This window comes from Oncorhynchus keta, chromosome 22 (genome assembly GCF_023373465.1).
Source record: "Oncorhynchus keta strain PuntledgeMale-10-30-2019 chromosome 22, Oket_V2, whole genome shotgun sequence".
Taxonomy (NCBI): Eukaryota; Metazoa; Chordata; class Actinopteri; order Salmoniformes; family Salmonidae; genus Oncorhynchus; species Oncorhynchus keta.
The window spans coordinates 42,076,581-42,103,632 of NC_068442.1; the positions used below are offsets into that span (position 1 = coordinate 42,076,581).

General features: G+C 45.6%; 2 protein-coding genes across 7 annotated transcripts in view; both read right to left on the minus strand.

Moving 5' to 3' along the window:
* The window catches only part of LOC118372587 (rab GTPase-activating protein 1-like), a 142,575-nt gene that overhangs the window by 88,101 nt on the left and 27,422 nt on the right, over nucleotides 1–27,052 (minus strand). For all 6 annotated transcript variants that reach the window (XM_052475260.1, XM_052475259.1, XM_052475264.1 and 3 more), the window contains 2 exons: nucleotides 15,998–16,091; nucleotides 15,522–15,672 (listed from right to left, as the gene is read on the minus strand). In XM_052475260.1, the coding sequence (XP_052331220.1) occupies nucleotides 15,522–15,672; nucleotides 15,998–16,091 (245 nt within the window). The remainder of the gene's footprint in view (nucleotides 1–15,521; nucleotides 15,673–15,997; nucleotides 16,092–27,052) is intronic.
* On the minus strand, nucleotides 1,743–8,798 carry gpr52 (G protein-coupled receptor 52). The gene has a single exon (XM_035758515.2). The coding sequence runs from the start codon at nucleotides 6,881–6,883 to the stop codon at nucleotides 5,765–5,767; it is 1,119 nt and encodes a 372-aa protein (XP_035614408.1). The 5' UTR covers nucleotides 6,884–8,798; the 3' UTR covers nucleotides 1,743–5,764.

Genomic DNA, 27,052 nt, shown 5'->3' on the forward strand with positions numbered 1-27,052 from the left:
TCAGTGCACCAGCATCAGGAGCACCGGCGTTAGATGGAAGGGCGAGGTGCAGCTACACTGATTAATATTAAAGGGAATTCATAATACAGTAGCATGGAGAGGATTGGGCCATAAATACTCCGCTCCTCTTGGTTTGGTCTTCATGCATATGGATAAAAGGCGTGAGGTAAGAACAAATGCTGAATGCTATATGCTGGGAAAGTGAGGGATGAGAAAGGGCAACGTATTGTTTAAGGGAAACTCATTTGTGTTGACTAAACACAACAAACCTCAGCCGTGAAACACAGTAGTAAAGACTGAGGGGCAGCATGTGTCGAAGAGACAACTGAGCAACATAAAGCATAGCAACAGGTTGAGCTTATCACATTGGCCTTCCAGAAAAATGGATGTTGATAACGTGACCTCCTAGTCTGTGGTTTAATGGCAGGAAGAAAAAGGGCTTAACAAAGGTGTGCTCTGTGCCGTAACAGCAGCCTAAAAATACCCTCTATGGAATAATAACCAGCATGCAACATCCACTCACAGCTCAACCCGGCAGGTCAGCACCTTGCTAACTTAACATTAGAACGTGTGAGTGTACAAGTTCCTCCCGAACGCTATGTGCGAAGGCTGTATCAGCGGCTGGGCAACAGCCACCTACTGAGCGCCATTGAGTCCAGAGCCAGGGGAGAGTGAGTGCCACCGAGCACGGAAGGCGATCAAGCGGCAGAGCACCCCAGAGACACCAGACGTTTTCCCCAGCCATTTTAGAGAAAGTCTTGTACAGCAGGGCTGTCAGAAAGAGAGGGAGAGCACGGCAGGGCTGACTGCCATTGGTAACAAATATACTGATAGTCATCTGAGAGCACGTCAAAATGTCTGCCACAGCTCTCTGCATGCACAACACAAGTCAGAGGGACTGATTTGAAAGAAGACAAAAAGATTAAAGTGTTACCCAGTTTAGCCGCAGAAAAATATTTCCCTAAACCGTCTGAATAAGTTCACCGCCCGGTTAATCAAAACATCCTCCGGAAGGGGAATAGCGTGTGCGTAAGCCACTTGACTGATTTAACAGTTGAATGTATAAATTTCAACAGGCAAATTACTGCAGGCCCCAGCTTTCCTCAGTGAAATTAGACCCGGTGGCAGCAAGGCAATAATGAAGGTGCTGCCAAATAACGAGCGCTTCTCTATGGTCTGGGCGCTAGTGACACGGTGTACATTATCTACAATGTCAGGAAAGGGCAAAGTACCTGCATAGCCACAGTCTGCATTGTCCATTAGAAAGGTACATTATGGTCAACCCCCTAAGGGTACGGTAGCGTATACAGGTGTACACATGGTACACTCCACTTAACCTCTGCATGCATCACAACAAAATAACCAAAAAAGTAAAGAATTTCAAATGAAGCTTCATTATCATGACTTTCTACCAACTAAGGAGAAGAGTACATTTTAACTTTGCTATGTGGTTGTCTGGCCTATCTACTTTAAAATGGACTGCACTGACTAAGTCTCTCTGCATAAGTGCACCCACTAAATAAGTTACATGTAAACAAGTGGTCGTTGTTCAGTCTATTCATGACCTCCCAAAGTCCAAAGACCTCTGTGACCAGACAAACATTTGATATGCTGAAGGGAAAAAGGTCACATTATGTTTCCTCTAACTGCACATATCTTACTTCCCTTCAGAGGCTGCAGGCAGAGTAACCTTTGGAAATCCAGCCACAGACAGAGTGCATGCCTTGTTGTGTGTGTTGTGCAGTAAAACGCAGGCTAATCCTCAGTCTAGTGATGAACTCTGTTCACCTTGGATTTGAATAGCTACAAACAACCCTACAGACCATATATATACACAGCTACAGCATTAGCATACTAAATGTCAGTTAATTTTTCACTTAAGTTATTTATCTTATGTATATAATCCTAGAAACTAGTCAAGTGAATCACCCTTTCAAATCATTGCCTGCTTTTAATAATTTTCTTAAGTACAGTACAACTCAGCACCAGTAAAATGCTAGAGACATGAACAACTCAAGGCAGTGTTCAAAGGCAACATTACTAGATTTTTATTTTTCATCAGTTATATCGGATTGGCAGCAACAGCAAAACCAAAGCCTTTGACAATATCTCAGAAATAAAAAATTAGATGGTGTGTAATTTCTTGATTTGTCGTCTAATCCAAAACATGTCACGTCATATAAAGCAGCTTAGTTGGTATGAGTCGTCACTGGGCGAGATTTTGTCATACGATTGTTTTTACGTTTTTTGTTGTTGCCTGAACACAAAACAGATACTATACATACTCCTATTAAAACAAAGTAGCATATCAATTTTGAATAAAAATAAATAAATAAATAAAGACGTTGTACTGTATTAAATCACATCTGTAAGATACAACACCCTAACAAATGCACTTGAAGTCAGTTGTTTTTGAACATTTTTGCATTTTCATCACTTCAGAAAGAAATTGGAAACTAGTTTAGTCATTATAATAGACATGTGGAAAAGTGAACATAGTTAGTGGTACATGGGTATAAAATAAACCTGTGTTACTGAATCAGTACACAGTTCATTCAACTACTGGCAGAGAAATTACCTGTAAAAAAAATTTAAAAGGATGGAAACTAAATGGAAGCGAAGCCACAAATTAACTAAGAAGAAACTAAATGAATTGGGTAACACTTACTGCAGTGTCAATATAGACTGTATAACGGTTAGGTAATTACACTGCCTAGTAACCACAGACTGTTTTCTGAAAACAAAAAATGAGTCAAAGTGGTATATTCTCAATAACTTGTTTGTTAGAATGAAACTACATTCCACTAGCGTTACTGTGGAAAGTGTAACCAATTAAAATCTCATGAAACCACCAGTACAACATATACTATAAAGCAAAATCCAGAGAGAAAGTAGCTTGTCAACAATATTGATTTACCATTTATAAAAGATGGCACATTGTTTGAGAAGTGAGAAATATTTTTTCTCTCCATGTGTGTGACTTGCTTTAGCGTGCAAACAGAAATAACTATCTGTGGGTAATTCTAGAGAGAATCAGGTGTGATGGTAGGTTTCTGAAGAGAGAAATGGAAAATAAACATAATAATGAGGCAGTGTGGGTGGGTATGTAGTGTGTGAGAGACCAGGTGAAAGCTATTATCCCTTATTGATGTCACCTGTTAAATCCACTTCAGTCAGTGTAGATGAAGGGGAGGAGACAGGATCAATTAGGATTTTTTAAGCCTTGAGACAACAACCATGGATTGGGTAGGTGTGCCTTTGAGGGTGAAAGTTCAAGACAAAAGTAGAAGTGCCTTTGAACAGGGTATGGTAGTAGGTGCCAGACGCACCGGTTTGTGTCAAGAACTGCAACGCTGCTGGGTTCATCACATTGAACATTTTCCTGTGTGTAATCAAAAATGGTCCACCACCCAAAGGACACCCAGCCAACTTGACAACTGTGAGAAGCATTGGAGTCAACATGGGCCAGCATCCCTGTAGAATGCTTTTGACACCTTGTAGAGTCCACGCCCCGATGAATTGAGGCTGTTCTGACGGCAAAAGGGGGTGCAACTCAATATTAGTAAGGTGTCCCTTATGTTTTGTACACTCTGTACGCTCACACACGCGCGTGCGCATATTGACGCCAAAACACACACTTTCACATACACTGCTACTTGATTTATTATATATCCTGATTGCCAAGTCACCTTTCACCCTACTGACATGTACATATGACCTCAACTACCCCATTCCCCTGCACAATGACTCGGTACCAGTATATGGCCTCGTTATGGTTATTTTATTGTGTTACTATTTCCTTTTCACTTCTTAACTCTGCATTGTTGGGAAAGGGCTCGTAAGTATTTCACAGTAAAGTCTATACCTTGTATTTGGTGCATGTGACAAATAAAAGTTCATTCGATTTGAAAAGGTGTTGAAACAAGATGGTACCATTGTATGGTACTACTGCAAATACAAGCTTGATGGATTTTGGGTCAAGTCAAAAGGAAGGTCACGTTACAAAATGCAATGTCACGCAGCCAGCGTAAAAAATAAATACAAATAAGTGCAGTGTATCCTTGTAACCATATAGAAGAACAGAATGTACATCTTTGTGATCTATTTACCATCTGTAAAGCAAAAAGAGGAATGAATACACAGGTTAAGCAGCATAATGTTGAACATAAACAGTCACGATATAGAGAGTTAAAGTTGGCTGTGCTGCTCGTTTTTTCCACACAGGTCTACCTACACATGGCCTACAACCATAAGAATCTCATCTCACAATAGTCTTGGGTATTACTGGAAATGTGCCCCTGTATGGATATTTCAACATTATCTGTTAAAATAAAATGCGGAATTCTGAGAATGTACGAGAAAAGCTTGGAATGACTACACCTGTGCTGTATCAAACAGTAAAATACACAACAAGACCAGTCGTCATGATGCATTTACTGCACCCTAAAAAGGAACAGGCTCTGCACTTAGCATGGAAAAGGTAAGGGGACAGAGTCATACATATGAAGCTGATGCTGAAGTGGAGACGATCTCTGATGAGCAGCCAAAGATAAAGAGGGTAGTGTTCACTATAGTGGACATGACTAATCACTCATCTAAACAGCTACTGGATCTGAGGCATTGACAAAGTTTTTTTTTTTTACTAAAAAGTTCCACGCCAAAATATATAAATATCTAATCAAACTAAACAAGCTTTGTGTTTTTTTTGTAGTTTGCTTAACTCGTCAAATTGACTCCCACGTCTCTCGGTTTAGGGCTGCCCGAAAGTCTTTTAACACACGTTGAACAATGTTGTGTTTGCTAACAAACCTTCTGAAAACTCTGCAAAACTTTGTCATGACAGGTCAAGGCAACGAACGATCTGTTGTTATGTACATCAGTGTGGTGGGCGCCACCATTGCCAAGGAGCATGTATATACAGTAAGTGAAGTCAGCCATTTGCACGCACATGTGAACTCCTAAAGGGAGTGTATGCAAATGAGGATTACGTGTTGATGTCTGTACTAATTCAGCCTTCGTGTGCCTACTAAGAACACAGGCCTATAGTAGCAGTCCAATATTGGCATTCAAATTCAATACATTTTAGTCCACAAAACTGTGAAATCAGAGACAGTAAAATCATGAGGTCACCATCAATGTTTGAGGAAAGTGTTTTGTCCTAACTTTGTCCTTTACTTAACCTGACTGACGAGAAACAAACAAATGTAAACGTCAAAGCCTGAGGTAACCATGGTAACCATGGTGGAATGATGTTGTACATAAGGCTGTACATACAGTACATGTACAGCATATGGATTACTGATATTGGAGTTAATTTGATTCGTTCTGACATTTCTTGTTTTTTTGGTTTTGTTTGTACTTGTTTGATATTTTACTTCACTGTTAGGAGCTAGTAACATGCATTTAACTGCACCTGCTATACCACCTGCTAATCTGTGTAAGCGACCAATACATTTAGATTTGATTTACCAGCTATACCCCACTTCGCAGGTCTAAAGTCAAAATGTAGTGCCAATCTCTCATCCACTTAGTTCAGAAACTAAACCTTTACAAAAATCTAGCTTCTCTCAGCAATCACATTTTTGCCCATAAATCATGACTTGGCATGACTACAGCAAAGTCATTGGTATTCTTCAAACAAACCGTCAGAGCCTAAAGTATTTTTCTTTGGGACAGCCCTGTCAATTGAATAGTCAGCAGCTTTGTAAAGATGTAACCTTGTGTAACCAAATGTGTGGCTTATTTAACAATAGCCTGCAACTCCTCAGATGGAGCAGGACTTTGGCCTTTTCCTGGGTTTGGGTTCTCCAAAGTCCCTGTCGTCGGCTGCACAGTGGCTGAAGGAGCAGAGTGTCTGCGAGAGGCGGCGCATGCCCAGGCGGAACACACTGTTGGACAGGCTGTAGATGACGCAGTTGCAGAAGCTGTTGCTGATGGCCAGCCAGGTGGTTACAAAGGACAGGGCGGGGCTGTCCAGCACGTGTGAGCTCTCCAAAAGGAAATAGATGATGTAGGGCAGCCAGAGTATGTAGAAGACGCTGGTGATGCGGAAGAGCACCATGGCGTAGCGCCGGTCAGGCCCGTGACCCGTGTGGTGCCCCCCGCCGCTACCACTGCCACCACCCTCCCCGGCCTCCATCTCCTGGCTGGGGAAGCGTGCCCGCCTCTCACTGATCTCCCGGTTGTGCTGCTGGCAGATGCGGAAGATGTGAAAGTAGGTGAAGCAGACAACCAGAGCAGCGGGCGCGTATAGCAGGCACACCACAAAGCCTGTGAAGAGCGCCGAGGTGGGCCAGGAGTGGGCGCACCACTCAAAGATGTCTCCGTGGTAGCCCGGCTTGCCCCAGCCAAAGAAGGAGGGCAGGAACATCAGACAGGAGTAGACCCATATGAGAGCGATGCAGCCACGGAGCCGGCACGGCGTCACCAGCTGGTTGTAGGACAGGGGTTTGGTGATGGCCAGGTAACGGTCCACGCTGATGCAGGCCAAGCAGGCCATGGAGACACTCTTGAGTACCGAGATGACGTAGCTGAAGACCTGGCAGGTGATGGGCTCCTGGACGCCGGCCGGGTAGTGCAGCAGGGACAGGGTGGGCACCAGGCAGCTGAGGCCCACCAGCAGGTCAGCATAGGCCATGGTCTGGATGAAATAGCTGGTAGTGTAGTGGTGCAGCAGCGGGGCGCAGTGGAACACGAAGATCACCGTCAGGTTTCCAGCGATGATGAGCACTGTCAGTAGCACGATGACGGCAGTCTCCAAGACGCAGGCCTCCAGGCCCTCGTTCTGGCCCCAGCCAAGGGGGCAAGAGTGGTTGGGATCCGGGCCCACAAGGCTGCTGTTGGCAGTGGGTACCAGGTCTGTTGTCAGCGCTGACTGATTCATTGTTGTGGGCGCGGTCCTGGTGGGTCAGGTTTGTGCTGTGCCACCTGCGATGCAGATGGCCTGTAACTGGAGACCAGTCCGCCCCTGCTGTCTGTCTGTAGCCTCCCACAGCAAACAGAGCTTTATCCTCGCTCTCTTTCACTTTTGCTCTCACATAGTTGGGTCTCAATCAAATGAACACTGACTGAGGAAAATCAATACAGCCCACAGGGAAACAAGAGTACCAGCTTGGCTCTCCTTTTCTGATCAGTCATGCTTAGAGCCAGTGGGGTTATTGTTGAAGAAAGAAAAATATATATTGCCTCAACAAACAGAAAAGGGTCGGCCAATGTTACACCAAGCATCTATCCCGGCGGCAGGGATCCCCACTGCGGTCCCTGACAGTCCCTGGCCACATCTCCTGCCTCTGGGCGGCTAGGGGATGAGGGCAGGGGCTGTCCTCACAAGGGCAAAAGGCGCAGGAGGTGCAGGGTAGTTGACATGTGGGAAAGAAGCATGCAGGCAGACACGGTGCAGATCCTACTGCTGATTAAATAAGACAAGGAGCATGTGACTCCTATCTTGAGACTATCGATAAGAGAAAAAAAGTGTTAAAACATTTACTGTTAGAACAAGAATGTCATTTAGGCTTTCAAATAGCTTGTTCAGCGTCAGAAAAAGAGCAGATCAGAAAATCCATTCATAGGTCATTCAAAGTCCATTCAAAGTCATAGGAGTATTTACATCCACATTAGCCATTGTGTTTGGTTTTTACCTCCAATAAAGTCCCTTCTAAAGTCTGGAGTGCAGCAGTTAGTTTTCAGTCCTGTTGTATGCATCCTCTTATTTTGGAGTAGCGAGTCTTGACCCCATGTATGCTCAGCTATTGTCCGAATCAAAACACAGACACGCTAGAAAAACACTGGGCTCTCGGCGGGTGTTAATGTCACAGCTCTCGTTCCACAGAGAACTGGGGGAATTATGTTTACAATGCTCTCCAGTCAGAGAGAGGCTAAACGAGGCGAAGCAAAAATCTGTATTCTGTTGTGTGTGCGCGAGCGCGCGCACGCTGGAGCCACAAATCAAGCTTTGATCTCTGAAATCCCAATCCACACACTTTTATGAAACTTTTGTCCTCAAGGTTGTGAGAGGCAAAAGCTGGTTGTAAAGAAGATTGAGGCAAAGAATTTTGGAGTTGCCAACAGTCTTACACACAATATCAATCAATGGGTACTAGAGCCGGTAGAGGCCATCTGAGTGTCTCAGCTCCTCTGACTGTGTCGCCTCAGAAATCCTCTTCAGGATGCACTCTGCGATGGGTGTGGGATCTGCATTCCACTTCTTTATCCCTTCAACTTCTTTTTGGTTCTGTTTTGCCAGTGACATTCCCCAAATAGCTACGGGTGAAAGCGCTTTACATCAGCCTCCCCTCGTTTCCACTATTGATAATATTACTTATACATGTCCATTCAAATGAGCTTTTTGTTTAGGGGAGGCGTGGCTTTCTGGCCATTCGACTCTATCTTCCACCCAATACGTCTGCACCTCGTAGCAAATACCCAGGCACAAAAAGAAGAGAAACCACTCCACCAGTACAGAGACAGTCCCAGTTTCAGTGCTGTCCTCTGACTCTCTCTCCTCTCATTTCCCCAGTCGAACTGAGCTTACGACAAATAAATACCTGAACAGACAAAAATAAAGTACAGAAGACAAAGCTAAAGCTACTGAAAATAAATAGGAACCTTTTGAAGAGCGGCGAGGAGAGGAGCTGTCCATCACCGCTGGTGCAGTGGGAAGGAGATACTGTGACTGGCTTACAGTTCCCGTTCCCTTCGCTCACGCTCTCCCTGTCTTCCGCACACTCCCTCTACCCTGCACACACACACACACTCTCTCTCTGGCACTCACTCCCTCCCTCCCTGGCTTTCTCGTTCTCTCGGAACCATGCTCTGCCCCTCCCTCTCATACACCCGCTCACTCTCTACCCCCTCCTTCTCATACAGTGTCTCTCTCTCTACCCACTCCCATTTAGGCTCCACCTGAGGTCCTCTCTCAACCCAGCCACAATACTCAGTCTCTCTCACCATCTCTTTTTTCAGAGAGCTAAATTTGGACATGTTCCCTATTACGAAATGACTAAGCTAATCTCTGTCCATTTTCTATTAACTAGCCCCCTCCTCCCCATTTTGCTTCCCCTCTCCCCTTCTCTAGCCCCCTGTCCATTGCTCCGACCAATGACCATGCCCAGCCATGCCTGCCCCTTAGTTACAGTTGCCAGGTATTTCAGTTAGTTGGGATCATCCTTCACCGGCAGACAACAAAGTGTAACAAGCTGCAGCAAATTGGGGAGGCAGGAGGGCGGTTTCAGAGGTAAACCGTCTGTATACCATTACAGAGTTCAGGCTCAACTAAAACACTAGGACAAACAACAAAGCTATGCTGTTAAAGCAACTTCCACAAGCTCTAGAACTGAACTCTTAAGTTCCCAACTAGAGAAGGGGCTATAAAAACAATGGTAGTGACCTCCTCCTCCCCCTTTTGATCCCAGCCACTATGGCTCTGTGTTGGGACAAGCAGACAGCCGATGTCCGGGCTCTTTGTCACCGCTGGCGTACAGTAGCTCACACTAACACTGGTTAACACTTAAGAGAGAGATGGAGGTACTAGGGCCTCAGAGTGGGGAGATCAGTGTCGAGCTGCTCAATAAGAGTACAATAATCGAAGCATAACAACAACAAAAAACTGCTACGGCACACAAGACAAAAAGCCAAGGTCAACCTAGTGCTGACGCTTCACAACATGCGTTATGAGAAAAGGAGAGTTGAATGATTAATCACCATACGCTAGAGCCAGAGAACAAAATCAGGTTGCATAGAAGGTTAAATGTCAAGAGAGTTATACAGTTAAACCCAGGTTACTAAGGTCACTCCAACAAATAAATAGTGTTGTAAAAATATACAAAATGAAGTACAATAACTTAGGTAACTGAAAAAAATTATGAACAACATTTCTCAGACGAGAAATATCTGTTTTTCAGGTTAGTGATTCTTCATGAGGTGGCGTGCACTGTTAACGGAGGTGACTGGACGGGGCCGCGTGAACGGAGGCGACTGGTCGGGGCCGCGTGAACGGAGGCGACTGGTAGGGGCCGCGTGAACGGAGGCGACTGGTCGGGGCCGCGTGAACGGAGGCGACTGGTCGGGGCCGCGTGAACGGAGGCGACTGGTCGGGGCCGCGTGAACGGAGGCGACTGGTCGGGGCCGCGTGAACGGAGGTGACTGGTCGGGGCCGCGTGAACGGAGGTGACTGGTCGGGGCCGCGTGAACGGAGGTGACTGGTCGGGGCAGCGTGAACGGAGGTGACTGGTCGGGGCTGCGTGAACGGAGGCGACTGGACGGGGCCGCGTGAACGGAGGTTACTGGACGGGGCTGCGTGAACGGAGGTGACTGGTCGGGGCCGCGTGAACGGAGGTGACTGGACGGGGCCGCGTGAACGGAGGTGACTGGTCGGGGCCGCGTGAACGGAGGCGACTGGTCGGGGCCGCGTGAACGGAGCGACTGACTGGTGAACGGAGGTGACAGGACGGGGCGCGTGAACGGAGGTGACTGTTCGGGCCGCGTGAACAAAGGCGACTGGTCGGGGCTGCGTGAACGGAGGTGACTGGTCGGGGCTGCGTGAACGGAGGTGACTGGTCGGGGCCGCGTGAACGGAGGTTACTGGACGGGGCTGCGTGAACGGAGGTGACTGGTCGGGGCCACGTGAACGGAGGTGACCGGACGGGGCCGCGTGAACGGAGGCGACCGGTCAGGGCCGCGTGAACGGAGGCGACTGGTCAGGGCCGCGTGAACGGAGGCGACTGGACGGGGCCGCGTGAACGGAGGCGACTGGGTTTGGAGGGTGGGCTGTGCACCAGCAGTGCAGCTGAACTGGAGACACTGAGGGGGATATTGTGAGTGACAGACACCCACTGAGCTCAAGGGCACTTCTCCTGCAGAAAGGGATGACAGCTTGGAAGCTGAATAGAGGTAGGCTTGGACTGGAACAATGACAGAGAAGACAAGGCCGAAACCCAGAGGAATTCCAGAAATCAATGATGGAATTTAAAGAAGGAATGAAAAGAGATAAACATAACCATATCGTCTAATGCAAGAGACATGCAGCAATTCAGGATTGCCTCTAAATGGATAGCACCAAAATTCCATCTTAATGAAAGTATCTTAACACTAATCTAGCAGGCCAGGAAAGTAGCTAACTCAAGACCTGATTATTTACATAGCCTTTCAGGAGGAGCATTTTTCAGGGCAACCAATAGGAGTTTAGCTCCGTTTGCCACAACTTGGTTTGGAGGCTATGTCCATCAAAGCCAAGCCGGGTATCCAGGAGCATCACATTAGAAGGGTTTAAATCAGACATATAGACAACAGAATATGGGCACGGAAGAGCATCACAAGTACAACGAACTCAATAAATCCAAGCATGTTTCCATGGCAGCTCATCCCAGTGTACAGCATTGTCTGTGGGTTAGAACGCGTGGGTGTCTGATTACTTCTAGCCCCACTCTCCACACTGCTGGTGCTACCTTTGATTGCAGACTCTAACTAAATGCCACTGCAAAGCTAGCTGGAGTGTGGGCCAAATATGACGGTACATAAAAATGTAGCTGAAGCACCTTGAGGAAAAGCAAAAAGATCCCTCAAAGATTTAATGGCATGCGTCATAAAGACCGAAATTGATTTAATTGCGGGCCTGAGTGGAAGAGACTGCATTAGCGGAATTCAAGTGAGAATTGAATGTAGCACAGCCTCTGAAGAGAACAATTTTACCCGTGAAACTGAGACCGTCTGTCTGGGCCAATGCTGGCTTGAGCCGTTTTCACGTTTCATCCATGAACAGGCTCTTAAAAAATAAATAACACAGTTTAGTGCATCAATGAAACTCTGAAAATACTACCTAAATTGTTTTATTTTTCTCATAGTATATTTGAGATAAATTAGGCCTAGTAATCAAATAATTTAAATATTGATAATGATGTCAATTGAAGTTGTCAATTGTGAAATCCCTGAGAATCACAGAAAGGGAGAAAAAAAAATCGATCTTCATTCAGGGAAAACAATATTTATTTCCACAGACGGTGACTTCCAATCTCAGAGACAGACCAACACCACAGTGTTTCAGACCTCCAATCTGAACCACCACCCAACTTTTCTCATTGCTATTGATTGATCCGGACAGAGGAACTAACGTGAAATGGCTCTTCTGAGGAGTCAACTCCAAATAGCTTTCAATCAGTTTTAAGCCATGGTTCAACAGCAGCACACCTTTGGCAGATCACACAGGGAGAGTAAAAGGTTGTGAAAATGTTAGTTTCATGCTTACTCTCAGCAAAGCGCTACACAGACTGTGTGTGTGTGTGTGTGTGTGTGTGTGTGTGTGTGTAGTTCAATCCAGGAGTTACCAAGGAAACGCAAAACAAAACAATATTCCTGTGCTGAGAAGACCCTTGTTTGAAATTACATTCATCCAAGGTCGGAATACTTCAGTCAAAAAGGGCATTTTTGCAGCGCAAAAGACATGATTTGTTTGTCTCTGTACCCAAGACACCTGAGTACCAGCTTCGATTAAGTCTCAATGGTAACTTGGCCGATAAACATGCCTTAAACTGTTATTCTGTCCTATCAGAAAAATTCACTGAGAACCCCCCTATAAAAATACACCACGTATCACATACACAAAACGAGAGAACAGCCCTCTCTCTCCTCTCTGCATTACTACCCAGCCTTCTGTCGAAGTGCCATGTGCAATTATTCAAATACGTGTCGCTGTCAGAAAGTCAAGTGAAATGTGCCCTGGTTTACGACATCAATACCCCCCATAACCAGCCACAACTCACTCACTTAGGCTTCAATCTGCATTAGAATCATCATCATCATCATCGAGTGGAGACAGGCCAATTCATAATGTGGGTATCATCGAGCCCTCGACACCACGTCCCCCTTCCCTCCCCCCAACACTACCCCCTGGGCTTTTATCTGGCTATTAATAGCACCGGCCAACCCCTATATCAACATCATTACATCCAATAAGGAAGGGAGTCTACTCAAAGAATTACAATGAACGAGTGAGCGCTCACCAGGCGATTCTCTGTGTCACATAACCTGCCTTACGTAAACTAGTGTAATAATATATTTAGCAGCTCACATTTTCATCCTCTGTGGGAGGCAAGGCTGCTGGAGCAGATGGAGAGAGAGACAGAGAGAGACAGAAAGAGAACTGTGGCTCTGGGTTAAAGGCGTGTTGCAAGGGTAAATTTACACCCCCAGGCGAAAGACAACAGCCCAGTATAAATACAGTAGATGTGAAAAGAGGAGCCTGTTCTCTTTCATTCAGTCATTTCGCCTGAATCGCCTCCTTGGATTTTATATTTGATCTATTTTCTGTGCCACATGCGCAAGCAGTAACCTTTTGTTTATGGCTCCATTTTATCTCTCTCCCGCTCTCTATCTCCCTCTTCCAATCTCTCCATTTCAAGCAATTGATTACTGCGTTGTATTTCAAGCACGTTCTCTTCCTGGGGGGAATGCGTATTGTATTACACATAAAAGTGAGGACCTGTCGCCTAGTCAACCTCTTCACATGTCCTCATGAAAAAACCATCAATACATTAGTCACTTGGAATTAGCTAGGAGGTATTACATTCATGGCTGCTCCACCAAAATGGATTATTCGACATGATCTACCAGCGAGACCAGTCGAGATGGAATTTGTTTGGACTGTGGGTGAGCCTAGGTTGGGGGCCAGCTATGGGCTGTCGGCCAGACTATAGAGGATGCTACACATTAGCTGTGGGGTTTTAGTGCCAAGGGACATGGGTCTGATAGGACTAGCCTCTGTCTGACACATGTTCTCCACAAGAGTGATGGATCAGTGACCTGCGCAGTAAAGAATGTCACAGTGACTGGGCTACTGCAACACCTACTGCACACTGAGATCAGGATGCCAGAAATACACTTGTTGCAGAAATATACTTAACAGTAGTTACATGACTTATGTTATATTATAAAGCTACATTTTCTGCTTGTGCACAGAGAGAATGAAAATTAAATATTAAGCGAAAGTTCAAATTTAAGAAACTCTAGTGTAGAGTTATTTTATTTTGAACATTTTCTTAAGTGTAGATGTGATGCTCTATATGGCATTGTTAGACACCCTTCCCCATCCCATTGTCACACAAAATCTAAAACATATTTTGAGAGATTTCACCACAAGGACTGTGTTAAATTATGACAGAGATAACAATAGTGCTTTTTACTGTGGAAAAATTCCTGCAATCACCCATTGTTGGCATGAGAACCAACATACCTCCAAGAGAAACATGAGAAAATAGGCTTCAACACCAACCTTGTTCTCTGTGGGATCAGACTGCACACTGTCAAGTTCAACTGAAATTATCTTGATGAAGAGATGCTGCTGCTGTTTTTTAATGCTGTTTCGATGTCAATCATCTTATTGTAAAGCCAATGACATTTCCAAATTGTGTGGACAATTAAGTTTTCCAATTCTAAAACAGCAGGCTCTTTATGGAGCTAATTTAATGGCCAGTTGTGACCGTCATTGAGTCTCTCCAGAGGAACAACTGCAAGGTGACAACTACTGGGTACGTGCATTTAGACACTGTCACATGACACCAAGTTGATGAGCGTGACAACAGTTGTTGTTTTTTTACACCAAAGTCTTCAGGGATCGTCACAATCTCTGCACTCAAAATTACAATTTGCATGATGGTTATACAGCACATATATTTGACTGGCTCTCGTATTCAGAAAAGGTACATTTCTGCAAAAACAATTTTTCATCACCCACACAACATGCAGCCATTTTGAGGATATTTCACAAACTCACCGAGCTTGAGTGAATGGAGTTGAAATGTGAAACTTGTTCATACAAATGCAGGTGGGAATCAATGATTGCGTGCGTGTGAGGTGCGTTTGAGTGAGGTGCGACTGAGGTGCGTTTGAGTGAGGTGCGAGTGAGGTGCGACTGAGGTGCGTTTGAGTGAGGTGCGTTTGACTGAGGTGCGTTTGACTGAGGTGCGTTTGACTGAGGTGCGTTTGACTGAGGTGCGTTTGACTGAGGTGCGTTTGTTGAGGTGACTGAGGTGCGTTTTGAGGTGCAACAGGTGCGTTTCAGTGAGGTGCGACTGAGGTGCGTTTGACTGAGGTGTGTTTGACTGAGGTGCGACAGGTGTGTTTGAGTGAGGTGCGACAGGTGCGACTCTTTTGTATGTGCGCGGTGTGCGTATGCCCTCTTTGTGTGTGTGTGTGTGTGTGTGTGTGTGTGTGTGTGTGTGTGTGTGTGTGTGTGTGTGTGTGTGTGTGTGTGTGTGTGTGTGTGTGTGTGTGTGTGTGTGTGTGTGTGTGTGTGTGTGTGTGTGTGTGTGTGTGTGTGTGTGTGTGTGTGTGTGTGTGTGTGTGTGTGTGTGTGTGTGTGTGTGTGTGTGTGTGTGTGTGTGTGTGTGTGTGTGTGTGTGTGTGTGTGTGTGTGTGTGTGTGTGTGTGTGTGTGTGTGTGTGTGTGTGTGTGTGTGTGTGTGTGTGTGTGTGTGTGTGTGTGTGTGTGTGTGTGTGTGTGTGTGTGTGTGTGTGTGTTTCTCTCCTCCTTACCTTGGTGATGAGGATGCGATATTTCTCCAGCAGGGCCTGGTCACTCTGGCAGCCTGAGAGGAGCTGCCAGACCTCAGCTCTGAGGGCCTCGGGGACCCCAGGCTTCACCAGCGCAGTCAGGCCCTTAGGCCGCACAGACAAGTTCCCATGCCTGACACACAGGAGAGAGATAAGAAACTACTCGACATACAACAGCCAAACTCATCAGGCTAAGGCCATCTACAGTACAGGCATGGATATTCATTATTAATGTGACTCTCCTGAAGCGGATGTTTATTACAGTTAGAATGGAGGATGTTTATTCCAATAAGGTCATTGTAGTGACCATATGAAAGTAATGCTAACAATTTCATTATTCTCCTCGTGTAGTGGAGGAACAATGAGGTACTTCAGACAAATACATTGAATCGGTTTCCTTATTCAATGACTGAAGGTGTTATTTACTTAACGGTGGTTATCATGACCGCCACACTTACCATCTGTTGAGGATTGCACCCCAGGACTCTAAGATCTTCTCAGGGCAATCCTTGGACACATCACCGGTCCCACTGGAGATCTCACTGTCGCTATCTGCAGGAGACAAGACAAGGCCCAATGGGAGGTGAGATAAGACTAAGAATTTAGCCTATTATGGGATCCCAGCATGTATTGCATTATGAGCAGCATGACCATTATTAAAAATATATATTCTTTAGGAGTTTTCACACTTTCTTCAGACATTAAGGATAACAGAATAGGAGACAGGCAAGTTGTGATTCCCACTTACAGCTGAGAGAAGTACACCCGTTCCCATTTTAAACACACACACACACACACACACACACACACACGAGCTTCAAGTTCCTTGGTGACCAAATCAATAAGGACTTAAAATTGGTCCACTCACACATGTAGCATCCCTTCTCATTGTTTGGCATGCGCCCTCAAATCCTCAAAAAAGTTCTACAGTTGCACCACTGAGAGCATCTTGACTGGCTGCATCACAGCACAGCCCTCAATTGCATGACAACAGCACAGCCCTCAATTGCATGGCGCGGACAGCCCAGTAGAACACCAGAGGCGAGCTCCCTCCAAACCAGGACCTCCACGGTGCATACGGAAAGCATTCAGACCCCTTGACTTTTCCACATTTTGTTAGGTTACAGCCTTATTATAAAATTTATTAAAATAGTCCCCCACCACATCAATCTACACACAATACCCAATAATCACAAAGCAAAACGGGTTAAGAAATTTCTGCTAATAAAAAAACTGAAATATCACATTTCCATAAGTATTCAGATTCTTTAGTCAGTACTTTATTTATTTTTTTACTTTGTTGAAGCACCTTTGGCAATGATTACAGCCTCGAGTCTTCTTGGGTATGATGCTACAAGCTCGGCACACCTGTATTTGGGGAGTTTCTCCCATTCTTCTCTGCAGATCCTCTCAAGCTCTGTCAGGTTGGATGTGGAGTGTCGCTGCACAGCTATTTTCAGGTCTCTTCAGAGATGTTAGATCAGTCCCTGCCGCTGAAAAACATCCCCAAAACATAATGCTGCCACCACAACCACCACGCTTCACCGTAGGGATGGTGCCAGGTTTCCTCCAGACGTGCCGCTTATAGCATTCAGGCCAAGGAGTTCCATCTTGGATTCATCAGACCAGAAAATCTTGTTTCTCATGGCCAGAGTCTTTAGGGGCCTTTTGCCCAAGTGGGCTGTCATGTGCCTTTTACTGAGGAGTGGCTTCCGTCTGGCCACGCTACCATAAAGGTTTGATTGCGCTGCAGGGATGGTTGTCTTTCTGGAAGGTTCTCCCATCTCCACAGAGGAACTCTGGAGCTCCGTCAGAGTGCTCATCAGGTTCTTGGTCACCTTCTTGACCAAGGCCCTTCTCCCCCGATTGCGCAGTTTACCCAGGCGGCCAGCTCTAGGAAGAGTCTTGGTGGTTCCAAATTTCTTCCATTTAAGAATGATGGAGGCCACTGTGTTCTTGGGGACCTTCAAAGCTGCAGAAATGTTTTGGTACCCTTCCCCAGATCTGTGGCTCGACACAATCCTGTCTCGGAGCAATTCCTTCGACCTCATGGCTTGGTTTTTGCTCTGACATGGTCAACTGTGGGACCTTATATAGAGAGGTGTGTGCCTTTTCAAATCCTGACCAATCAATTGAATTTAACACAGGTGGATTCCAATCAAGTTGTAGAAACATCAAAGATGATCAATAGAAACAGGATGCACCTGAGCTCAATTTCAAGTCTCATAGCAAAAGGTGTGAACACCTGTAAATAAGGTATGTCTTATTATTTGTAAGACCTTTGGAGAATGTTTTAAAAAACTCTAAAAACCTGTTTTAGCTTTGAAATGATGGGGTATTGTGTGTAGATTGCTGAGGATTTTTTTATAAGCAGAGTTTGAGCTGTGGTACCACCTATTCAATAGGGTAATGAGAATGCATGCTCTTGAATGTTTGCTGTGTGAATGCATTGAAATGTGTGCATACACACACACAAAAGATTTTTCATTTTATACACCAAAAATATAAATTACAGTGGGCTGACAACACCAGAGAAAATGTTGACATTCCAGGTCACATTGCTGCGCATTACAATTTACCAAAACAAGAAAAGGCATGTGCACTTGCGACTTGGGAGAAAAGTGCAGGCAGGCAGAAGCATCCTCACACAGTGGGAAAGTATTCAGTCCTGTCTACAGCTGACCTCCAGCTAGAAAGCCCTGAAAGGCTTTCTTTTCACACCGCCTCCACTGACAGCTGGAATGCAGTGGAGCTTTTAGAAATGCCTGTGAATGTACTGTGAATGGCTTCTCCTCCCTGGCACGGCTTTTTGAAAACAGTGCCGGCCTTGGAGACTGCCTCTCTACCTCCAAGGAGGTGACAACAAAATACAGGTGTGGGTGGACTTTTCACTCCGAAAGGACTACTATTATTTCTACAGTTCGAATGGTAGCACTCGGTACAGCAGAATCTTTACATTTAGTAATTTAGCAGATGCCCTTCTCCAGAGTGACTCCAGAGAGATTTTTCCCCTGGTTGGCTTGGGGCTTCGAACCAGCGATCCCTCAGTTACTGGCCCAAAGCGCTTATCCGCTAGGCTGCCTACACCAGAACCATTCGGATTCCGTTTAGATCCGCAAGCTGTAATCAACTAACGATACACTGTAAATGTACTTAAGTCTCCCTGGTCAACAAGGCTTGCTAACAACAACAAAAAAGTTGTTCAAAGAGCATTCCACCCTCTTGCTATCAAGAACCCATCGAGTAAGAATCAGCATGTGTGGTCACGGAAAAGTGCCGTGTCGAAAGAGCTGTGCTTGTGGGAATCGAGAAAAGCCACCGCTGTTTACAGTGTTGGATCATTGCAATGCGCGTTTAGGACACCTTTGGAGTCTAAATGGTGATGTTTTTCCATTGTTTTGCCCTCATTCCAAAAAGGCCCAGACCCAGACCCATATTTATCATTAAAAAAAGATGTGTTCTATCTTAAAACGTGTATTGCCCACAAGCGTAAGCCTTCTTGGAGTAAAAGGTGTTTGATGTGTACATAGTGTTCTTACAGCTAATTTGTCAAAGTACTGACAGGGCAATAAATATTTTTTTTTAAGCGATAGTTACATCAAATCAGGATATTATCTTCGAAAATATGGTCCTATCGCTTTGACAATATTGCAATACTATTTTTGCAGTAGATGACTGTACCTGTACCAAAACTCCAGTATTTCTCCTTCAAAGCTTGTTCTCTAGCTTTTTAAATGAGCTCATTTTTCTTCAGCACTTTGATTTCCATGACTGATCTAAAATAGTTCTCTCATAGATCCCTCTTGTCCCTCTGCAGAAGACATACAGTGCATTTGGAAAGTATTCAGATCCCTTTTTCCACATCTTGTTACGTTACAGCCTTATTCTAAAATTTATTAAATTGTTCCTTCCCCCCTCAATCCACACACACCCCATAATAACAAAGCCAAAACAGATTTGAAATGTTTGCATATATTTATTACAAATTTTTTAAAACGTATTTACATAAGTATTCAGACCCTTTGCTATGAAACTCGAAATTGAGCTCACATGGATCCTGTTTCCATTGATCATCCTTGAGATGTTTCTACAACTTGGAGTCCACCTGTGGTAAACACAATTGGGCATGATTTGGAAAGGCACCTATATAAAAGGTCCCACAGTTAACAGTGCATGTCAGAGCAAAAACCAAGTCATGAGGTCGAAGGAATTGTCTGTAGAGCTCCATGACAGGATTGTGTCGAGGCACAGATCTGGGGAAGGGTACCAAAACATTTCTGCAGCATTGAAGGTCCCCAAAAACACAGTGGCCATTGATCTTGAAATAGAAGAAGACTCTTCCTAGAGCTGGCCGCCTGGGTAAACTGAGCAATCGGGGGAGAAGGGCCTTGGTCAGGGAGGTGACCAAGAACCCGATGGTCACTCTGACAGAGCTCCAGAGTTCTTATGTGGAGTATTTCTGAAAGGTTCTCCCATCTCTGCAGCACTCCACTAAATCAGGCCTTTATGGTAGTGGCCAGACGGAAGCCACTCCCCAGTAAAAGGCACATGACAGCCCACTTGGAGTTTGCCAAAAGGCATCTTTAGGACTCTAAGACCATTAGAAACAAGATGATCTGGTCTGATGAAACCAAGATGGAACATTCCGGGCAATTGTGTGTAGATGGATGAGGATTTTTAATCCATTTTAAAATAAGGCTGTAACCTAACAATGTGAAAAAAACAAGGGGTCTGAAAACTGTCCGAATGCACTGTACGGTGAGCAAAGTTTGGAACATTGAAACGCAATAAAATCACAGAGAATCGCAACATGTATAGAATCGTGAGAATCACAATATAGCTCACATCGGCACCTAAAGTATTGTGATATCGTATTGTGAGGTCCCATGCTTATAAGAAAGGAGCCTATAAGAGGTTATTTGTTTCCTTTGATTAGTATTTAAATCCCTCGAAAGACATCTTAGAATGCATTTGGTGTTCTCCATTTTCACCATGTAAAACCCTTGGGTTTCTTATCCTCCCATCTATTTGCATCCTATTACAACCATCCATATGAACCAATATTCCCAACTAAAAACCTTACTCATTTAAAATAGAACATTTCAATAGGATGGTGAAAATGAGAACTGAAAATCCTTTTCAGTAAGTAAACCAGGGGCAGGCAGGGTGTTAAGCAGGCAGGGTGGGTGGGAGGCAGACAGGCTGGTGTTAAGCAGGCAGGGTTGGTGGGTGGGAGGCAGACAGGCAGGGTTGGTGGGAGGCAGACAGGCAAGGTGGGTGGGAGGCAGACAGGCTGGTGTTGGGAGGCAGGCAGGGTGGGTGGGTGGGAGGCAGACAGGCAGGGTTAAGCAGGCAGGGTGGGTGGGTGGGAGGCAGACAGGCAGGGTGGGTGGGAGGCAGACAGGCAGGGTGGGTGGGTGGGAGGCAGAGGCAGGCAGGGTGGGTGGGTGGGAGGCAGACAGGCTGGTGTGGGAGGCAGGCAGGCAGGGTGGGTGGGTGGGAGGCAGACAGGCAGGGTGGGTTGGTGGGAGGCAGACAGGCAGGGTTGGTGGGAGGCAGACAGGCAGGGTGGGTGGGAGGCAGACAGGGCAGGGTTGGTGGGAGGCAGACAGGGCAGGGTTGGTGGGAGGCAGACAGGGCAGGGTTGGTGGGAGGCAGACAGGGCAGGGTTGGTGGGAGGCAGACAGGGCAGGGTTGGTGGGAGGCAGACAGGGCAGGGTTGGTGGGAGGCAGACAGGCAGGGTTGGTGGGAGGCAGACAGGCAGGGTTGGTGGGAGGCAGACAGGCAGGGTGGGTGGGAGGCAGACAGGCAGGGTGGGTGGGAGGCAGACAGGGCAGGGTTGGTGGGAGGCAGACAGGGCAGGGTTGGTGGGAGGCAGACAGGGTGTTCCAAAGCTGTGGGGTATTGAGTCAAGCCAGGGAGGGAGAGCCAGGAAAAGGGTGAGGTGAAAACCAGGTGGTCTTATGCCACAGCAGCAGTGAGGGCTGGTGGCACCAAAGAGCCAACCTCACTTAACCAGATTGGATTGCGCTCCAGTGAAACCACTGAGCCCTCCAGAACCCATCCAAAGCCTCTGGACATCGCAGTCTCAGCTCCAGCCCTGCCTCATTCTCCAACCTCGTCCAAAGCCAAAAATTGTTAACAAAAACATGAAAACATCCCATTATCTCTGTCAGGTCCACATTGGGAATGCTAGACATCAATAGGAAATGACTTTGAAATAAAATATTTCAGTTGTGTATATTACATAGTTTCTATTTGATGACAATTATTTTTCATTAATCTGATCTCGGGTAAGGCAGTAGCAGACAGACGTTCCCTGTGCCCCCCATACCGTACTTTATTTAGCTAGGTTAGCTGCAAAGCTGTCTGACAAAATAATTTTACTAGGTCTTCAAAGGTAAGGCACACTTTCACAAACGGTCTCTTTCCCTCTCAACGTTGTGTACATTCCGAAGTCATCCATTCTATGCGGTGTGTGTGTGTGTGTGTGTGTGTGTGTGTGTGTGTGTATCTAACCTAACATAGCAGGCAGAAAAATGCATCCTTCATCTCGGTCCGAGCCGGGGGGAAAAACTGCCGCAATGGATTACAGTGATTGTAGTTAATTACCATGTTCTTGCGCTGTACGAGGTTGAATATTTGATTAATGAAAACCACAACTCCCTTCAGCACAGCATAGTTCTTGACATGATTTCTCTTGAATGATTTCACTATAGAAAGGTTGGGCTCACAAAAACAAAAAAAATGTACTCCTTGTAATTTAAGTAATTGAGCCAATGTCAGTCAATTAGTTGTTTAATAAGTGAAAAAACCCTGAAATGTCAGTAAATCGCTCAGCACATGCAGCCAGGAGCAGGAGGAGAAAATGTGCATCTTTTTGTTGTTGTTGCTGCTATTCAAACACTTATAACGCTGCACATGGTCATTTGGCTGACCAATAACCGTTATTCCAAAATTCCATGACCGTCACAGCCCTATCACACACACCCACACACACACACACACAAGGGCTGCACGATTCATCAAATTCAGATCGAAATTGCAATATTGAAATGTTCAATGTCCTTATCGAAAGAGGACACTGACACTTCTTTGATACCTCCAATAAGATGAGCACAGTCCGTTCATTCACTCTCTATATGCACAGAGGATGCTGACCAATCAGAAGCGGGCTCTCAATCTGTGCATGGTATGTACATGCTGGCCTATCACAACCATCCCCACTTAGAGCGAACAGTTAGGTGCTGGTGAGGAGAGATAGCATTTACATACATTTCCACAAACATTAATGACATCTATTGTTGTCCATGTACAGTACCAGTCAAAAGTTTGGACACCTACTCATTCAAGGGTTTTTCTTTATTTTCACTATTTTCTACATTGCTGAATAATAGTGAAGACATCAAAACTATGAAATAACACATTTGGAATCATGTAGAAACGAAAAGAAGTGCTATATAGAATATATTTAGATTTTTGAAATTCTTCAAAGTAGCCACCCTTTGCCCTGATGACAGATTTACACACTCTTGGCATTTTCTCAACCAGCTTCATGAGGTAGTCACCTGGAATACATTTCAATTAACAGGTATGCCTTGTTAAAATAGTCCCTTTCCTTTTTTCATGCATTTGAGCCAATCAGTTGTTTTGTGACAATTTAGAGGTGGTATACAGAAGAAAGCTCTATTTGGTAAAGACCACGTCCATATTATGGCAAGAAGAGCTCAAATAAGGAACGAGAAACGACAGTCAATCATTACTTTAAGACATGAAGGTCAGGCAATCCGGAACATTTCAAGAACTCTTCAAGTGCAGTTGTAAAAACCATCAAGCGATATGATGAAACTGGCTCTCATGAGGACCGCCACAGGAACTGAAGACCCAGTTACCTCTGCTGCAGAGGATAACTTCATTAGAGTTACCAGCCTCATAAATTGCAGCCCAAATAAATCAACATCTACTGTTCAGAGGAGACTGTGTGAATCAGGCATTCATGGTTGAAGGCCTGATTTATTGAACCAGGCAAGTCAGTAAAGAACAAATTCTTATTTACAAACCCAGACGACGCTGGGCCAATTGTGTGCCGTCTTATGGGACTTCCAATCACAGCCGGATGTGATACAGCCCTGGATTCGAACCAGGGACTGTAGTGACGTCTCTTGCACTGAGATGCAGTGCCTTAGACCGCTGTGCCACTCGGGAGCCCAGACACCAACAAGAAGAAGATACGTGTTTGGGCCATGAAACACGAGCAATGGACATTAGACCGGTAGAAATCTGTCCTTTGCTCTGATGAGTCCAAATCACAGTTCCCACCGTGAAGCATGGAAGAGGTGGTGTGATGGTGTTTTGCTGGTGACACTTGGTGATTTATTTAGAATTCAAGGCACACTTAACATGCATGGCTACCACAACATTCTGCAGCGATACGCCATCGAATCTGGTTTGCGCTTAGTGTGACTATCATTTGTTTTTCAACAGGACAATGACCCAAAACACACCTCCAGGCTGTGTAAGGGCTATTTGACCAAGAAGGAGAGTGATGGAGTACTGCATCAGATGACCTGGCCTCCATAATCACCTGACCTCAACCCAATTGAGATGGTTTGGGATGAGTTGGACCGCAGAGTAAAGGAAACGCAGCCAACAAGTGCTCAGTATATGTGAGAACTCCTTCAAGACAGCTGGAAATGCATTCCTCATGAAGTTGGTTGAGAGAATGCTAAGTGTGCAAAGCTGTCATCAAGGCAAAGGGTGGCTACTAGGAAGAATCTAAAATATATTTTGATATGATTAACACTTTTTTGGTTACTACATTGTGTTATTTCATAGTTGGTCTTCACCATTATTATACAATGTAGAATATAGTAAAAAGAAAAGAAATTCCCTGGAATGAGTAGGTGCCCAAACTTTTGAATGGTACTGTATGTTTTAGTTTGTTAACAACAAAAAAGTAAAACTAATATTACAAAAACATGACTCCTATATACACTGTCAGCAAAGACTGCTTCAAGAAGATAAACAAGCGGGACAGGAGATAAAAGATTCCATCTCGCACATATTTTCCCAAGTCACCATCCCAACACAGTATAACAAAATTAATGGAGTAATTGAATGAGCTCACACGTTGATTATTACACAACTACATAAGACCTTGGGTCTAGGAGAACAACTGAGCCCTACATTCGTTAGAAAGTACACTTTATTGATGAGTTTCAACTGAAAGATCTGTGCTTGTAAACATCATAGGCTCCTTTAACCGCCTTGGGCCTGAATGAGGACCAGCAAGTGTGCATAATGATAACGGCGCAAATGTGGCAAAGGCCAACTCGTTGAATGACTGGACCAAACGTGGCAAAGGCCAACTCGTTGAATGACTGGACCAAACGTGGCAAAGGCCAACTCGTTGAATGACTGGACCAAACGTGGCAACGGCCAACTCGTTGAATGACTGGACCAAACGTGGCAACGGCCAACTCGTTGAATGACTGGACCAAACGTGGCAACGGCCAACTCGTTGAATGACTGGACCAAACGTGGCAACGGCCAACTCGTTGAATGACTGGACCAAACGTGGCAACGGCCAACTCGTTGAATGACTGGACCAAACGTGGCAACGGCCAACTCGTTGAATGACTGGACCAAACGTGGCAACGGCCAACTCGTTGAATGACTGGACCAAACGTGGCAAAGGCCAACTCGTTGAATGACTGGACCAAACGTGACAAAGGACAACCTGTTGAATGACTGGACCAAACGTGACAAAGGCCAACTCGTTGAATGACTGGACCAAACGTGACAAAGGCCAACTCGTTGAATGACTGGACCAAACGTGGCAAAGGCCAACTCGTTGAATGACTGGACCAAACGTGGCAAAGGCCAACTCGTTGAATGACTGGACCAAACGTGGCAAAGGCCAACTCGTTGAATGACTGGACCAAACGTGGCAACGGCCAACTCGTTGAATGACTGGACCAAACGTGACAAAGGCCATCTCGTTGAATGACTGGACCAAACGTGGAAAAGGCCATCTCGTTGAATGACTGGACCAAACGTGGAAAAGGCCATCGCGATGAATGACTGGACCAAACGTGGCAAAGGCCATCGCGATGAATGACTGGACCAAACGTGGCAAAGGCCATCTCGTTGAATGACTGGACCAAACTGGAAAAGGCCATCGCGATGAATGACTGGACCAAACGTGACAAAGGCCAACTCGTTGAATGACTGGACCAAACGTGACAAAGGCCATCTCGTTGAATGACTGGACCAAACGTGGCAAAGGCCATCTCGTTGAATGACTGGACCAAACGTGGCAAAGGCCATCGCGATGAATGACTGGACAAGACTCCAATGTTTTGGACACAGGTCACACTTTTTCCCAATTTGATTCAAGAATACACATGAGAACCCCCTCCAACTCACAAGGCAGGCAATACGCTTGACCTCATCTTTACTAGAGGATGTTGCCTACTAACCTCAAGGCAACCCCCCTCCAGGTCTCTGATCACTACTTTGTTTCCTTTGTCTCCCTCTCCTCTAGCCCTAACCACTCAGCCCTTACCCAGACAGTCACTACCCAGATGGTAATGCGCCTTCATCTTCACTCTCCCACTACTCTCTCTCCTATCCTATCATCTCTCCCTCCTGCTAAATCATTCTGCCTCCTGCTAAATCCTTCTCCTCCTTCTGATTAGACTACTGCAATGCTCTACTCTCCAGCTACCCGGTTAAAGCACTAAATAAACTTCAGTTAGTGCTAAACATGGCTGATAGAATCCCGACTATAACCCAAAAATGTGTAATATTACTCCAGTGCTAGCCTCTCTACACTAGCTTCCTATTAAGGCAAGGGCTCATTTCAAGGTTTTACTGCTAACCTACAAAGCACTACATGGGCTTGCTCCTTCCCATCTCTCCAATTTGGTCCTGCCGTACATACCTACTGGACGCTATGGTCACAAAATGCAGGCCTCCTTACTGTCCCTAGAAGTTCTAAGCAAACCACTGGAAGCAAGGCTTTCTCCTATAGAGCTCCATTTTTATGGAATGGTCTGCCTATCCATGTGAGAGACAGACTCAGTCTCAACCTTTAAGTACTCATTGAAGACTCATCTCTTCAGTAGGTCCTATGATTGAGTGTAGTCTGGCTCAGGGGTGAAAAGGTGAACGGCAAGGCACTGGAGCAACGAACCGCCCTTGCCGTCTCTGCCTGGTCGGCTCCCCTCTCTCCACTGGGATTCTTTGCCTCTGACCCTATTGCAGGGACTGAGTCACTGGCTTACTAGTGCTCTTCAGTTAGTGCTCTTCAGTTAATGCTTCCATACCGTGACATTCCTGTCCGGTTTTGCACCCTCTCGGGCTCGTGCCGTGGAGGAGATCTTCATGGGCTATAGCCTTGTCTCAGGGTAGTAAGTTGGTGGTCTGTTGATATCCTTCTAGTGGTTTGGTGGCTGTGTTTTGGCAAAGTGGATGGAGTTATATCCTGCCTGGTTGGCCCTGTCCATGC